Here is a 16,755-nt window from a genome sequence, read left to right as displayed (position 1 = left end):
TTATTATTATTTCCTTTGTAGACAGATTAGACCAAGATTAATTATATAGCCAACTATCGGCTATAAAGAATTGCCACGTCACCTATAGTCAACCTAATTGGCGGCATGTATAGCAGTAAGCTATAAATATGTACTACTTTATTAATAACTGACATACCTTACAACCTCACAAGTGTCTTGAAACCCATGCTATAGCTGACTCTTAATCTACAGTTTGCTTTCCTTTTTCCTCATCTTCTCTCTCCTTCAACTAAACAAAGATATAATATTAATTTTCTTATAGCCTATTCATGTCACCTTATTGTACTTGCTCTTAAATATGACGCCCCAATGCGAGTGTGACCATGCTAATTCTATTAAAAGAGATGCAATGCAATGAGATCAAAATATCTACTTACAAGTTACAAGAAGAGTATACGAGATAAACAATAAAAATGAAAGACACATGACAAAGATACGGATAAAAACACCTATGACTAGGTTCCATTTCCCTTCGGGCCTAGGACTTCAAAAAGGAGCTATGACATTGCTCTGATGGGTACAATGCGTGAAGGTCAAGACATTAATTGCCAGTATAGATGTCGGGTCCAACACATTAAGACCAGATAATCAGCATAAAGACTTGATAGAAAATAATTTGGAAGCTTTATAGGGCTCACTCATATAGCATGTTCAAACAGTCGAAGAACAAGTTAATCTAGAACAACAGCAGCAAAAGTAGTTTTTTTTAGATTAATCAACAAAAGTAGTTCGTGTACCCCAAAAAAGGAAAACCAGTTCGAGCATAAATGGTAAAATGGAACTACAGGAGAGCAGCTAACCCTTTAAGGATGTATCTCCATGTCTAAAACACGTGTATTTTGCAACAAGGGAGTTAACTGAAAGAATAAAAATAAATACTAAGCACTTCCGCCACATTGAAGATGATGCCCTCACAATGTGAGGACCACCATTTTATTAAGAGAGGTACAACACAATGAGGCCAACACATCTACTTACAAGCAGAGTAAATGATGTAGAAAATAATGACATAACCATGGCAAAGATGAGAAAAGAAACATACATCTAAGTCGCTGTTTTCTTTTATGGCAAGGCCTTCAAGAATGAGCTTCGCCCTCTGACGTTGTTGGGTCCAACCTGTGAAGGCATGACAATATTTTTGTTATGGATGTCAGGGCCAACTGATTAAGGTTATAGCATAAACAGAAAGACTTGATAATATTAATTAAAAATTGGTAATTTATAGAACTCACTTGTGTAGGTATTTTGTGTTCTGATGCAGAGGACAAACAACTGGCGGACAAGGTAACCTAGAACAATTGCACAATCAATAGTAGTTCTACAGATTTATCAACAAAATAGCTCATGTACCCTTAAAAAGGTAAAAGTAGTTTGAGCATAAATGAAAAGGCAAAAAAATAATGGAAAGCATCTAACCTGGAGCAGAATAAATGAGTAACATGTTCACAAATGACAACTTCATCATCCCAGAATAAGTATAAGGGAAGGATTCCCTTTGTTTCAACATAACTCATTTAATAAATTGCGTCAGTGGTCACTAAACTTGCCACATATGTGTACTTTAGTCACACACATGTTGAAAATAGACAGAACCGTCAAAATGAGCAAGCCAGGAATTTTGCTCATTATAGTTAGCGAGTCTGTCGTGTTCAAGATTTAATATGTTCGAGCTACACAAATTCAAACCGAGCTATCTTGTTGTCATACAACCTGTTGCTGAAGATACAATCATACAACAAACTGACAAGGTCACCTTAGCACGCAAGTTAAGGCTCAGAACAGTCAAACTGAAATCTATATCCTGTAGCATGGAATTATATGGAGGGCAACCGTAGTGTAATAGCACTTTCACATAGCATTTGGTTACCACGCTAAACCACTCATTTGATATTTGAAATTCAAATGGAGGCAACACAGAAGTTCAAGCTTCAGGAACATAAGACAATATTGCAAACAGTAAGATGACAGCACACATAAGACGAGTTACTCAGCTGTGGGAGCAATCAAAACAAAGGTCCAGCAGTACAAACTAACATTAGCATTTAAATGAAGCAAAGACAGAATGGCAGATCTTTTCCATGTGTGCAAAGGCACTTGTTATCAAAGTTCACTTACATTACAAAGTCCAAGAATCATGGATGTATAACTCGATCCTACTATTCCAAGTTCATTCATCTCAGCTTAATCTAACTTTAGTTTCGCGGCATGGCCAACAGAAACATAACAGACATGCTATATGGTCAAGATAGTATTGCTAACACACAACAAAATTGCATTTGTAACCTTCACTGTTCCATAAGACGAAAGGAGATCTTCTCACGCTGCTTGGAATAATCACAGCCCAATAACTGTCTGTTGGACTCCACTGCTACCTTAACATCTTGTAACGAAGCTTGGTAGGACTGGCCTGATTCTGAAGGAAACCCATGGTTCTGTCCACCATTCCACGAAGGACCTGCTCTTCCATTTGCTTGAGGTATCCTCGTTCCCTTTCCCCTTGCTTTAGCAACGTCCAAAGAAGACTTGAGCAAGCGAGTTAAATGCGAGTTCAACCCAGAATTCAGTACATGAGCACCCTCCATGGATACATTCAGGCCTTGTGCTTGCAATCTGTGCTGAAGTGCCTGCCATAATGACCGAGTATCTGGCAACTCCTCATTAGCAAAACATGTTCCATAAGTGTAAGAGGTAGAAGGCTGAGGAGTGTGAGCCTTTGTAATCCCCAACGGAGCTCTGATCGGGCTCCGGCTTTGAACACATGCTGGGCTACTGCGCACTTGCTCAACTTCCTCCCCATCTTCTACAGAGACAACTTCCAACATAACCTTGCTCCCTGATGAAACAAACTCCAGGGTACTCAGTTGCTCCCTAGATCTCGGTACGTCACAGGAGTTGCTCACCTCGCCTCCATGACCATGAGGCGCCTTACCATGGGGACCAAGGGGGCTTGGCCTATCAGCGAACTTCCTATCCCTGCTAGTGATAGACCACCCCTTATTTGCCGGCAGAGCGCCATTGCCCAAAGGCCCATTGGACACCATGCTAGTCTGTGAGTTACCGGTCACCGTCTGCTTGCTAGGTGGTCCAAGGGACAAGGAAGCATTGCCGAGGATCGACCGAATGAGAAAATTATGAAGCTTGATATTTTCCTTGCCCAATACACCGAAGCAAATCTTGTCAAAGTCATCCTTGTTGAGCTTAAAGCTCAGGAATTTCCTGAGGCTGTTGAAGTAATGCTGGGCTCGCTGATGGCCGAGCTTCTTGGTGATCCGGGACTTCAGCTCCTGGGTGTCGACGCGAGCGAATTTCTGACGAGTCTGCATCTTGGCTCACCGCTTCCAACCCAACCAACAGAAATGCAGGCAACCCCTGAAGAAACCCAATCAAACAGCTTCACGGAGAGCAAACCCTAGACAACGGACGAACACCGAGCGTCTTCGCTAACCGCCGCCTAACTCTTCCCAAATGGTAATAATTACACAAGGTCGGAAGAGCCCCCACCTGCGAAATCAGACAAAGTTAAAAAAAAATCAGGCCACCCCGCTCGAAGATTGCTCCCCGATCCGGGAATCAGACGGACGCGGCGGATTGCCAGGCGAATCTGCTCGAAACCCCAAATGGGGAACCCCCAATCGCGATCGAACGAGCTCGAATTCCACGGAATTCCAGAACGGAACATGCGAGGCCGAACAATTCCGGGGGAGGGAAACGGGATGGATTGGGGGTGGGGGGACGCTGACCTCGAATCGGCGGGATCGAGCAGCTGCCGCGAGGAAGGAATCGGGGGATTGAGACGGCGGGATGGAACGGGAGCTGCTTTGCGGCGGCCGCTGCCGGTGCTGCCCCCAAATTTATTGATTTGGCTGCGGAGAAGAACTTAGTACAAGTGGTTCTTCGGAGGCGCAAATGCTAACCCTACCCCCCGCCGCTGCCCTCGCGGGGCTAATCTCTATGCTGACGGGTGGGGGCGACGATGCTTCGCTGCCGGCGTGGGCCCCGACGTAAGCGAGGATGGGTAGGTTAGGTGTGGCGTGGGACGGAGGAGGGGGCGCGTCTTGCCGTGGTCAACCGCACGTGCCGCGGGGAGGGAGGGTCATGTCGTATCGTCACATCGGAGTCAAGCTTTGTGGATGAGCTCGGTTTCTCTGCCGTTTTTTATCCTCGCCGCGGCACAACCATTGTAGAAATGGAATGAAAAGGCCAGATGCGTGTTTCGAAATGTTATTCTTCAGTGACATACCAAGTTGAGAATTAAGGAAAGGTAGTACTACGTTATATGCGTGACAGAGTATCTAGGCAGGAACTTAGCCTCCGTTTTCTGGAACTGGCCGTAGAACAATTGTTTTGTTACATTTTTGTATTAAAAATGAAATTTCTAGTAGTCCACTCTATGAAATTTTGGCCTAAAGATGTTTTTCATTCCTTTGATTCCAGCCAGGTGCTCCAACATCCTTCAATTATTATCTTCACGGCAATCCCCTTTTGACAGTAGTCGATGAGCAAGCAGAATTTAACCCTTTAAAAAATAAACATATGGGATGACTGATGGATCCTTAATAGCTCTTTCAAGTTTGAGGCTACATGCTTTGACATAATTAAATGAAGTTATAGACCCAACATGTGGTGGGTGAGATGAGAACTTGATTCGGGAGATTTTTTGGCATATTGATGTGGAGCGCATGCTTCAAATTCCCATCCATCAAAAGGACACTAAGGACTAGTATGTTGCATGCCACTTAACTACAAACGATGTATTCACTGATAGATTAGCGTACTGTAGGCAATGGAAAGATTGTTATACGGGTAGCAATGCGATTTTATTGGGGATGGCCGATGGTCGCCTCATCCGATATGAAAAAGATTGTGGAGCCTAAAACTGTCAAGTAAAGTTAAAAAAAAATTATGATGGCATTTGCATACCGCTATTACATGCATGTGCATCCTTGCAAACTGCCACATATCTACTATTGGTCGGTGTCCAGTGTGCAAAGTGAAAGCAAAATATATTGGGCACTCATTGTCTAGATGTGAGCAAGCAACAAAAGTTTGAAGATCTCTTGGATTAAATGAAATCATAGAAGATGCTATGTGGATATGGGGCACGTGTGCTTGAGTTTCTGCTATGTGATGTTACGCATCATTACACTTATGTGGGGCTAGCCGGTTGAATTTCTAGAGTTTGTTGCTAGTACATACGGTGACAGCGTAGGCTGCTTCCTAAAGAGAAGGACGGGTCTATGTTGCATGTTGCTTCTCCAATTCAAGGTGTAGCGTCAAACTTTGTTCATGCATCTAGGAAACCAACATCTACTCGAAGGTTGAATCCCTAGCATAAATCTTTGGTAGGACGACATGCTTTGAATTTTAATGCCTCGTTCTCAAAAGAGAATCACCCAGCCTCATGTGGTTTAGTTGTTCAAGATTTTCGAGGTATGTTTAATGGATCCTTGACAACAAAATTAGAACATGTTGTGGAAGTTGTTATAGTGGAAGCGATGACATTGTTGGAAGGGTTCAAGCTTACACAATGTATTGGGTGCAACTACATAATTATGGAGTAGATAATGTAATTGTTGTGCAAGTGTTGGACTTAAATCTTCAAGAAAGGTTGGTCATATGTGTAACAAAGTATCTAAGAATGAATTCAAACCTTAACAAAATGGTGTATTTAATGGCTGAGAAATGGATACATAATATTATGGAGCCTAAAATTGTCCGGTAACGTTAAAATTTTCTTATGGAAATGTTTGCATAATGTTATCCCATGCATGTACAACCTTTCAAATTCCATATATCTATTACTAGCTAGTGCCCAATGTGAAAAGTAGAAGCAGAAGATATTGGCCATGTGTTGCTTAAATGTGATTGAGCAAGAGAAGTCTGGAGAGCTATTTCATTACATGAAATCATAGAAAATGTTACACATGTTGATGGATATGGAGCCAGCGTGCTTCAGTTTTTGCTATGTGATGTTGTGCATTAGTATACTTATATGGACGTGATTGAATTATTAGAATTTGTTGTTGTTACATGTTGGTACATATGATGGTAGCATAGACTAGTCGCTAAAGAGGAGGGTGTGCAGTTTCTATTGTGTATTGCTCGTGCAATTCAAGCCTAGGCATTAACCTTTATTTGTGCACCTCGGAAACCAGCATCTACTACTAGGCTAAATCACTGGAATAAACTGTTGGTGGGACAACAAGCTTTGAATGTTGATGCCTCGTGCTCAAAAGAGGGTCACTTAGGTTTATGCGGTGTCGTAGTTGTTTTGAAAGTGTTGAACTTAAATCTTGTTCATTCGATGGTGGCGGCTCTGATTCTTGATGATTGTCGAAGGGTTTTCAAGGATGGGAAGGTTCTTATTGAACATTGTATTAGAGAGTCTAATATGGTAGTGCATGTGCTAGCTCAAGAAGAGTGTGGTCATTTTCCCTCTTCGTGCACGGAATGATGTAAGTATTATTTGAGACTAATAAAGCTAGCCATGAAGGTCTTCCCATCAAAGGAAAGAATTAACGGCAAGATGGTCATGCATCTCAGCAAATTCCAGTTCCTTTTTGTCTCTACTTTATTATTCTTCACTCTGGAATGTCAAGGATGTTTCTAAAGGAGTGTGGATTTAAGTTCATCTGATCAAACTATTTCAACATAATGTTATCCCACATGCCAGCTTGGGCGTGGGAGGTAGAAAACACTAACCGCCTCTGGTCCAATCCACCCCCTCTCTCCCCTCGCCGCCGCCAGAGGGCGTCAACGGGCTAGGCCCTCGCGGCGACGTTTGCGATGGTGGCACCAGCGGTGGCGGTGGATAAGGGGGTGTATTGTCGTAGTTCAACCGCGTGTACCGTAGGGAGGTCCATGTCATATTGTTATGTTGGAGTCAAGCTTTATGCCGAGCTCAAGGTTTTTATGTCGTTCTTCACCACAACACAATCTAAGTAAAAAATTGAATGCAACAATAAGATGTATGTTCCAAAAGATAAAGGTGACATAGGATTTCTTCATACTCATAGTTCCAATTTCGTAATGTTAGCTAAACTATGTTGGATGTTGATTGATATTTATGTGCTAAAGTGTTGCAATCAAAATATTATCCTTCACATGACATACTAAGTTGTGAATTGAAGAAAGGTTTGCATATGCGTGGTAGAGTAGCTGGGAAGGATCAAACCCTTACAAAATGGTGTATTTGATGTGTTAGAAATGGATATAGAGATCCCTAATTTCTCTTCCAAGAAATTTGCCTTATATGATATGGAAAAGATCATTGTTTAAAAAAAAGTTAGCCTATTCAATGATTTATCGTCTGATTTATCGCTAATCGGTGAATGACCGATAAGTTTATGCCATATCATCATCATTTATCATTTGGGTCGATTTATTGTTGTGACAAGCGATTTATCAGGAATATATCGATAAATCGTGTCTATTTCTAGCAGTATCTATGCAAGAACTATGTCTATTTCTGTTTTATGCACCTTATTATGTAATATGTACAACCGTCCTATTTTGTTTGTCATTGTATAAGGATTCAAAGGCAAGGAATCAAGGTAAACCTCGTGTCCAATATTGCTTTTGTCTTAAATATAGCATATTTTAGTGTTGGAAACCTGGGATTTGTAAATAATGGTTGATTAATAGTCAACCGATAAAATTAATTAATCGTCCAATTTCTGGTTAATCTCTAATCCCCAGCCCACCGAGACACTAATGTTAAGTGATATCCTAACCATTGAAAAAGATTCTGGAGCCTAAAACTGCTAGGTAAAGTTTAAATTTTCTTGTGGCACTGTTTGCAATGCTATCACATGCGTGTGCATCCGTGCAAAGTGTCATATATCTACTATTGGCAAGTGCCCAATATGCAAAGTGAGAGCAGAGATATTGGTCACACATTTTTTAAATGTGATTGGGCAAGAGAAGTCTAGAGAGCTCTTGGATTATATAAAATAATAGAAGATTTACGTGTGCTGATGAATATGGGCCATGGGTGCTTGTGTGTCTGCTATGTAATGTTGCACGTACACTTATATGGAGCTAATTGAATTTCCAAAGTGTTGTTGTTGTTACGTGTTGGTACACATGATGGTAGCGTAGGATGGTCTGTAAAGAGGAGGGCATGTAGTTTTTGTTGTGTATTGCCCCTGCAATTCAAGCTGTAACGTTAAACTTCGTTTGTGCGGCTAGAAAACTGACATCTACTTATAGGTTTAATCATTGTAATAAATCCTTGTCAGGATAACAGCTTTGAATGTTGATGCTTTGTTCTCAAAAGAGGATTGTTCACGCTCACATCATGCAGTTGTCCGAGATCACAAAGGTATGTTTATTGGAACCTCACACACAAAATTAGAACATGTATTGGATGTTGGAAGGGTCGAAGCTTACCCAACGTATTGGGAGCAGGAACGTAGTTGTGCACATAGATAATACAACTATTGTCAAAATGTTAAACTTAAATCTTGAGAATTCAATGACGGTTGCTTTGATCAATTTTTTTAAAGGAATTCAGGAATATTCTTATTGAACAACAGATAGTCTAATATGGTAGGGCATGTGCTAACTTTGGAAGGGTGTGATAATCCCCCTTCCTTATGGTTGGATGCACTCGCTGATTTTATCGCTAGATTTTTAGCGGACAATCTAAGTGTCATTTGACATTAATAAAGCTAGACATGAATGCCTTCCCATGAAAAAGGAATGAAAGGCAAGATGGTTCATCCATCTATGCAAAATCCAGGTCCTTTGTGTTTTGTTCTTTGTTATTCGGCACTTCGGGATGTCAAGGACGTTCTAAATGTTGGGGATATGACTCAGTTATCCAGGGCGACTCATAAACCGTCTTGTTGTGTGGGTTGTAGTTAACCATGAAGTTCAAGGCCCAAGAGGCGACTTAAAGAGAAGGCCGACTCGAGGCCTAGTATCTGGCAGGCCGGCTTAAAGAGAAAGTCATGAGGAATTCCCTTACTTCAAAGACAAGATAAGTAGGAGGTAGATTGAGACACGAGTTGTACTATGACCCGAATTATATTGTGACCTCAGGGCCTCAACCTATATATAAAAGGAGCCCCTGAGGCAGAGGATGGACTATAAACCCTCGAGAGCTAGGTTAGCGATTCCGCACCCTTGTAATCGAGATCATCCTCAATAAACACACAAAGTGGGATGTAGCCTTTTACCTCCACCGGAGGGGGCAAACCTAGGTAAACCCTCGTCTCTCGTTCCTGATCAACCCCATCTGACCAACTGATGACCCACAAGTATAGGGGATCAATCGTAGTCCTTTCAATAAGTAACAGTGTCGAACCCAACGAGGAGCAAAAGGAAATGATAAGTAGATTTCAGCAAGGAATTCTCTGCAAGTGTTGTAAGTAGAAGTGACAGATAGTTTTGTAGCAAGATAATTTGTAACAAGTGACAACTAACAATTGTAGCAAAGGTGTGGCAAGGTAGACAAATCCTTTTTAGCAAAGGACATGCCTGAAAGTTCTCTTATATAAAACAAGCACTCCCGAGGACACATGGGAATTTCTATCTAGTCATGTTCATCATATTAAGTTGATTCGTGTTCGCTCCTTTCATGATTTGATATGTGGGTGGACTAGTGCTAAGGTGTTGTTCTTACTTGAACTAACAACCTACTTATGATTACCCCCTCTCGCAAGTATCCGCAACTATGTAAGGAGAACTAAGAATAATCTGACCATAGCATGAAACATGTGGATCCAAATCAGCCCCTTATGAAGCAACACATAAACTGGGGTTTAAGCTTCTGTCACTCTCGCAACCCATCATCTATTTGTTACTCCAGAATGATTTCCCTTAGGCCCATAACATGATGAAGTTTCATGTAGTCGACATTCACATGACACCACTAAGAGAAGTAACAACATCCATATCATCAAAATATTGAACGAATACAAACTTTACATGGTTACTTATAACAAGACTTCTCCCATGTCCTCAGGAACAATAATTACTACTCACACAACATCAACATGTTCAATACAGAGGTGTAATAATAATAATTAAGGATCTGGACATAATGTCTTCCACCAAGTAATCCAACAAGCATCAACTACAAGATGTAGTCAACACTACTAGCAACCCATAGGTACCAATCTGAGGTTTTGAGATAAAGATTGAATACACGTGATGAACTAGGCTTGGAGATGAGATGGTGCTGGTGAAGATGTTGATGAAGATTGGTCCTCCCACAAAGGAGGAAGCATTGTTGATGACGATGGCTTCGATTTCACCCTCCCGGAGGGGAATACCCCCGACATAATCTCTCTACCAGAGAGCAAAAGGGTCTCTGCCCAGGTTTCCGCCTCGAGACAGCGGTGCTTCATCCCTAAAGATAACTTATGATTTTGTTCTAGTTTAATACAAACCATATAGGACAAGATGGTCACCAGAGGGCCAGTTGGGGCCCCACAAGCTATCAGGAGGGTCGCGCCCTAAAGGCTTGTGCCCGGCTGTGGCTCCTCTGTGGTATATTTTTGTCTTAGAAATTCTTAAGTATTCCAAAAAAAAATTGTGTAAAGTTTCATGTCTGATACGTCTCCGTCGTATCTATAATTTTTGATTGTTTCATGCCAATATTCTACAACTTCCATATACTTTTGGCAACTTTTTATACTATTTTTGGGACTAACATATTGATCCAGTGCCAGTGCCAGTTCCTGTTTGTTGCATGTTTTTTGTTCCGCAGATTATCCATACCAAACGAAGTCCAAACGCAATAAAAAACCTACGGGGATTTTTTTTGGAATATTTATGATTTTTGGGAAGAAGAATCTACGCAAAACGATGCCCGAGGAGGTCACAAGCCCAGGAGGCGCACCCCCCCTAGGCCGCGTCTGGCAGGCCTGTGACCAACCCCTAAGGCGGTTGGGGCCCTTCTTTCGCCGCAAGAAAGCTAATATGTGGAAGAAAATCGTGTTAAAATTTCAGCCCAATCGGAGTTAGGGATCTCCGGGAATTTAAGAAACGGTGAAAGGCAGAATCTGGGAGCGCTGAAACAGAAGGACACACAGAGAGAGATCCAATCTCGGAGGGGCTCTCGCCCCTCCGTCGCCATGGAGACCATGGACCAGAGGGGAAACCCTTCTCCCATCTAGGGAGGAGGTCAAGGAAGAAGAAGAAGAAGAAGAAGAAGAAGAAGGGGGGCTCTCTCCCCCTCTCTCCCGGCGGCGCCGGAACGCCGCCCGGGACATCATCGTGTGACGGCGATCTACACCAACACCTCCGTCATCTTCACCAACACCTCCATCACCTTCCCCCGTCTATATTCAGCGGTCCACTCTCCCGCAACCCGCTGTAGCCTCTACTTGAACATGGTGCTTTATGCTTCATATTATTATTCAATGATGTGTTGCCATCCTATGATGTCTGAGTAGATTTTTGTTGTCCTATCGGTGATTGCTGAATTGCTATGATTGGTTTAATTTGCTTGTGGTTATGTTGATGTCCTTTGGTGCCCATCATATGAGCGCGCGCGTGGATCACACCATAGGGTTAGTAGTATGTTGATAGGACTACGTATTTGAGGGCAAGGGTGACAGAAGCTTCATCCTAGCATAGAAATTGATGCATACGGGATTGAAGGGGGACCAATATATCTTATTGCTATGGTTGGGTTTTACCTTAATGAACGTTAGTAGTTGCGGATGCTTGCTAATAGTTCCAATCATAAGTGCATAGAATTCCAAGTAAGGGATGACATGCTAGCAATGGCCTCTCCCACATAAAACTTGTTATCGGTCTAATAACATAGTCAATTGCTTAGGGACAATTCTGCAACTCCTACCACCACTTTTCCACACTCGTTAAACTAACGTGATTGTTCCTTTATCTAACCAGCCCCTAGTTTTTATTTACGTGTTCTTTCTTTTCTTGCTAACCTATCCTATCACACCTACAAAGAACTTCTAGTTTCATACTTGTTCTAGGTAAAGCGAACGTAAAGTGTGCGTATAGTTGTATCGGTGGTCGATAGAACTTGAGGGAATATTTGTCCTACCTTTAGCTCCTCATTGGGTTGGACACTCTTACTTATCAAGAAAGGCTACAATTGATCCCCTATACTTGTGGGTTATCAAGACCTTTTTCTTGCGCTGTTGCCGGGGAGCAATAGCGTGGGGTGAATATTCTCGTGTGTGCTTGTTTGCTTTATCACTAAGTAGATTTATTTGCTGTTCTAAGTTGTTCTCTATCTTTAGTTATGGATATGGAACACGAAATACCAAAAAAATTAGGTGTACTTGCTACTCATGGAGATGGGGAACCTCCTAAAACCCTCGATGCTCGTTATGTGGAAAATATTATGCACTTCTTTAATAATCCTGAGAAAACCCCATTAAATTATATAATGGGATACACGTTGGATCAACATGAATACTTTAGGGATTATCGCTTGACTCAAAAAAGGAAACTATTATGGGATCAAATTCATTTGTTGAAATGGTATGCTTGGGAGCTATGCTTGAGATATGATATTACTTGTTGCTCTAGGATGAAGGCTCAACACCTTCTCTTTTCTTGTAAATTTAATGCTAATGAAACCTTGGCTTCTTATGCTAATGGTATATATGATTACTATGATGTGGAACAAATAGAAGAGTTTGTCGCTTTTATGGGTGCTTATGAAATTGAAGTTATGTTTAAAAGGTGTGATGGTAATGATGATGATGCTTATCGATCTGAAAATTTGGTTATGCTTTGTTATTGTTATACTAATTATGAATATAATGCCCATGTTTATAGATTTATGGAGAAATTCCACGCTGCCCAAGAAGAGACTAATATTTTGCAGGAAACTATGGAAGAAGAAAATGCTGAAACTGTGAGCTCATTAGATGAAAAAGATGACGAGGAGAGCGAAGAACAAAAGGAGGAAGAGCGGACTAGCTATCCGTGCCCACCTTCTAATGAGAGTAACTCTTCAACTCATACATTGTTTAATTTCCCTTCGTTCTTACCGAAGGATGAATGCTATGTTGATTGCTATGATCCCTTGGATTCGTTTGAAATATCCCTTTTTGATGAACTTGATGCTTGCTATGCTTGTGGCCATGATGCCAATATGAATGATGCTTATGAATATGAACTTGCTATAGTTCCTTATGTTAAACATGGAATTGTTGCTATCGCACCCACTTATGATAGTCCTATTATCTTTTTGAACTCTCCCAACTACACTATATCGGAGAAGTTTGCTCTTATTAGGGATTACATAGATGGGTTGCCTTTTACTATTACACATGATGATTTTGATGAATATAATATGCATGTGCTTGCTGCTCCCACTTGTAATTATTATGAGAGATGAACTACATCTCCACCTCTCTATGTTTCCAATACGATAAAATTGCAAGAAACTGCTTATGCTATGTATTGGCCTTTACTTGATGTGCATGAATTGTTCTTTTATGACATGCCAATGCATAGGAAGAGAGTTAGACTTCGTCATTGCATGATATATGTTACCTTGTGCTCACTACTAAATTAAAAATCATTGTTAATTAAAATTGGCTTTGATATACCTTGGGATCCGGGTGGATCCATTACTTGAGCACTTTATGCCTAGCTTAATGGCTTTAAAGAAAGCGATGCCTGGGAGACAAACCGGAAGTTTTAGAGAGTCATTTATTTATGTTGAGTGCTTTTATATAGTTTTAAAACAAAAAAAAAATAGAGAGGGGAACTTAAAACTTTTTCAAAAAGAGAAGCGATTGAAAGGTGATGCATTGCGAAAGTGAGCGTCGACATTGAACACTTGTGTTCATGCTCATGGAAACAATGTAGAATTTTTCATGGAAGTTTATCGCAAAAATAATTATCCCCTTGTACAATTCCATTGTATTATAAAAATAATGTGCCAAGTAAAGCCTTTATGATTAGTTTGGGTTATAGCTGTTTAATCATGCTGAAAAAGACAAAAACTTTGTGCTCACGAAATTATTTTTAATTCCTATAAAGAAAGATATTTTGAGTTGATTCCTTTTGCTGCTGTTTGACATGCAAATTTCCCTAATTGTCATAATTTTTCAGAATTTGTGGAGAATTAGACGTATGGTATAAGTTCAGATTACTACAGACTGTTCTGTTTTTGACAGATTCTGTTTTCTTTGCATTGTTCTCTTATTTTGATGAATCTATGGGTAGTATCGGGGGGTATGAACCATGGTGCAGTTGGATTACAGTAGATATAATGCTAATATGAATTTGGAATGAGTTCACAACAGTACTTAAAGTGGTGATTTACTTTATTATACTAACGGATCTCACGAAGGTTTTGTTGAGTTTTGTGTGATTGAAGTTTTCAAGTTTTGGGTGAGACCATGATGGATGAAGGAATAAGGAGAGGCAAGAGCCTAATATTGGGGATGCCCAAGGAACCCAAGGTAATATTCAAGGAAGACTCAAGCGTCTAAGCTTGGGGATGCCCCGGAAGGCATCCCCTCTTTCGTCTACAATCTATCGGTAATTTTACTCGGAGCTATATTTTTATTCGTCACATGATATGTGCAAATGCTTGGAGCGTCTTTTGTGTTTATTTTTCCTTTTTATTTTATGCACAATGTTGGTATGAGATAGTCCTTGGTTGGATTTATAGAATGCTTCATGTGCTTCACTTATATCATTTGAAGTTTGGATTGCATGTTTCCCTACACATAGAAAACCGCCATTTGTAGAATGCTCTTTTGCTTCACTTATATTTGTTAGAGCGGGGCATATCTTTTGTAGAAAGAATCAAACTCTCATGCTTCACTTATAACTATTTAGAGAGTTAACAAGAGTTGGTCATTCACATGGTTAGTCATAAAATCCTACATAAAACTTGTAGATCACTAAATATGATATGTTTGATTCCTTGCAATAGTTTTGCGACATGAAGATGTGATATTAGATTCATGCTAAGTGAGTAATTGTGTATTCGTAGAAATACTTGTGTTAAGATTTGTGATTCCCATAGCATGCACGTATGGTGAACCGTTATGTGACGAAGTTGGAGCATGATTTATTTATTGATTGTCATCCTTTGTGTGGAAGTCGGGATCACGCGATGGTTAACTCCTACCAACCCTTCCCTTAGGAGCATGCGTGCAGTACCTTGTTTTGATGACTAATAGACTTTTGTAATAAGTATGTGAGTTCTTAATGACTAATGTTGAGTCCATGGATTATACGCACTCTCACCCTTCCACCATTGGTAGCCTCTCTAGTACCACACAACTTTCGCCGGTGCATTACACCCACCATATACCCTTCCTCAAAATAGCCACCATACCTACCTATTATGGCATTTACATAGCCATTCTGAGATATATTGCCATGCAACTTCCATCGTTCCGTTTATTATGACACGCACCATCGTTGTCATATTGCTTTGCATGATCGTAAGATAGCTAGCATGATGTTTTCATGGCTTGTCCGTTTTTTGATGTCATTGCCACGCTAGATCATTGCACATCTCGGTACACCGCCGGAGGCATTCATATAGAGTCATATTTTGTTCTAAATATCGAGTTGTAAGTAAATAAAAGTGTGATGATCATCATTATTAGAGCATTGTCCCATGTGAGGAAGTAATAAAAGAGGCCAATGAAGCCCAAATAAAAAAAGGCCAAAGAAGCCCACCCAAAAAAAGGGAAAATAATAATAATAATAATAATAATAATAATAATAATAATAATAATAATAATAATAAATGATGAGAGAAAAGAGAGAAGGGACAATGGTACTATCCTTTACCACACTTGTGCTTCAAAGTAGCACCATGTTCTTCATGATAGAGAGTCTCTTCTTTTGTCACTTCCATATACTAGTGGGAATTTCCATTATATAACTTGGCTTGTATATTCCAATGATGGGATTCCTCAAAATAGCCCTAGGTCTTCGTGAGCAAGCAAGTTGGGTGCACACCCACTAGTTTTCTTTTTGAGCTTTCATACGCTTTTAGCTCTAGTGCATCCGTTGCATGGCAATCCCTACTCATTCACATTGATATCTATTGATGGGCATCTCCATAGCCCATTGATACACCGAGTCGATGTGACTATCTCCTCCTTTTTGTCTTATCCACAACCACCATATTCTATTCCACCTATAGTGCTATGTCCATGGCTCACTCTCATGTATTGCGTGAAAGTTGAAAAAGTTTGACAACACTAAAGTATGAAACAATTGCTTGTCTAAAACCGGGGTTGTGCATGATTTAAATACGTTGTGTGGGGAAGATGGAGCATAGCCAGACTATATGATTTTGTAGGGATAACTTTCTTTGGCCATGATATTTTGAGAAGACATGATTGCTTTGTTAGTATGCTTGAAATATTATTGTCTTTATGTCAAATGATAGACTATTGCTTCGAATCACTCGTGTTTTAGTATTCATGCCATGATTAGATTATATGATCAAGATTATGCTAGGTAGCATTCCACATCAAAAATTATCTTTTTTATCATTTACCTACTCGAGGACGAGCAGGAATTAAGCTTGGAGATGCTGATACGTCTCCGCCATATCTATAATTTTTGATTGTTTCATGCCAATATTCTACAACTTTCATATACTTTTGGCAACTTTTTATACTATTTTTGGGACTAACATATTGATCCAGTGCCAAGTGTTAGTTCCTGTTTGTTGCATGTTTTTTGTTTCGCAGATTATCCATACCAGACGAAGTCCAAACGCAATAAAAAACCTACGGGGATTTTTTTTGG

The 16,755-nt window shown here is 40.4% G+C and overlaps 1 protein-coding gene across 1 annotated transcript; it reads right to left on the bottom strand.

Moving 5' to 3' along the window:
- Window positions 1-2,062: 2,062 nt before the first annotated feature.
- On the bottom strand, window positions 2,063-3,967 carry LOC123447775. Its single transcript, XM_045124445.1, has 2 exons — window positions 3,762-3,967; window positions 2,063-3,522 (listed from the first exon to the last, which is right to left on the bottom strand). Exon 2 carries the CDS (start codon window positions 3,342-3,344, stop codon window positions 2,307-2,309), a length of 1,038 nt encoding a protein of 345 aa, XP_044980380.1. The 5' UTR covers window positions 3,345-3,522; window positions 3,762-3,967; the 3' UTR covers window positions 2,063-2,306.
- Window positions 3,968-16,755: the final 12,788 nt, after the last annotated feature.

This window comes from Hordeum vulgare, chromosome 4H (assembly GCF_904849725.1).
Source record: "Hordeum vulgare subsp. vulgare chromosome 4H, MorexV3_pseudomolecules_assembly, whole genome shotgun sequence".
Lineage (NCBI taxonomy): Eukaryota > Viridiplantae > Streptophyta > Magnoliopsida > Poales > Poaceae > Hordeum > Hordeum vulgare.
Note: the sequence above shows the minus strand (reverse complement) of the source record. Positions and strands in the feature narration are given on the sequence as shown.

Coding starts and splice junctions, on each gene's coding strand:
- LOC123447775 (XM_045124445.1), bottom strand. CDS start 3,344: ATGCAGACTCGTCAGAAATTCGCTCGCGTCGACACCCAGGAGCTGAAG.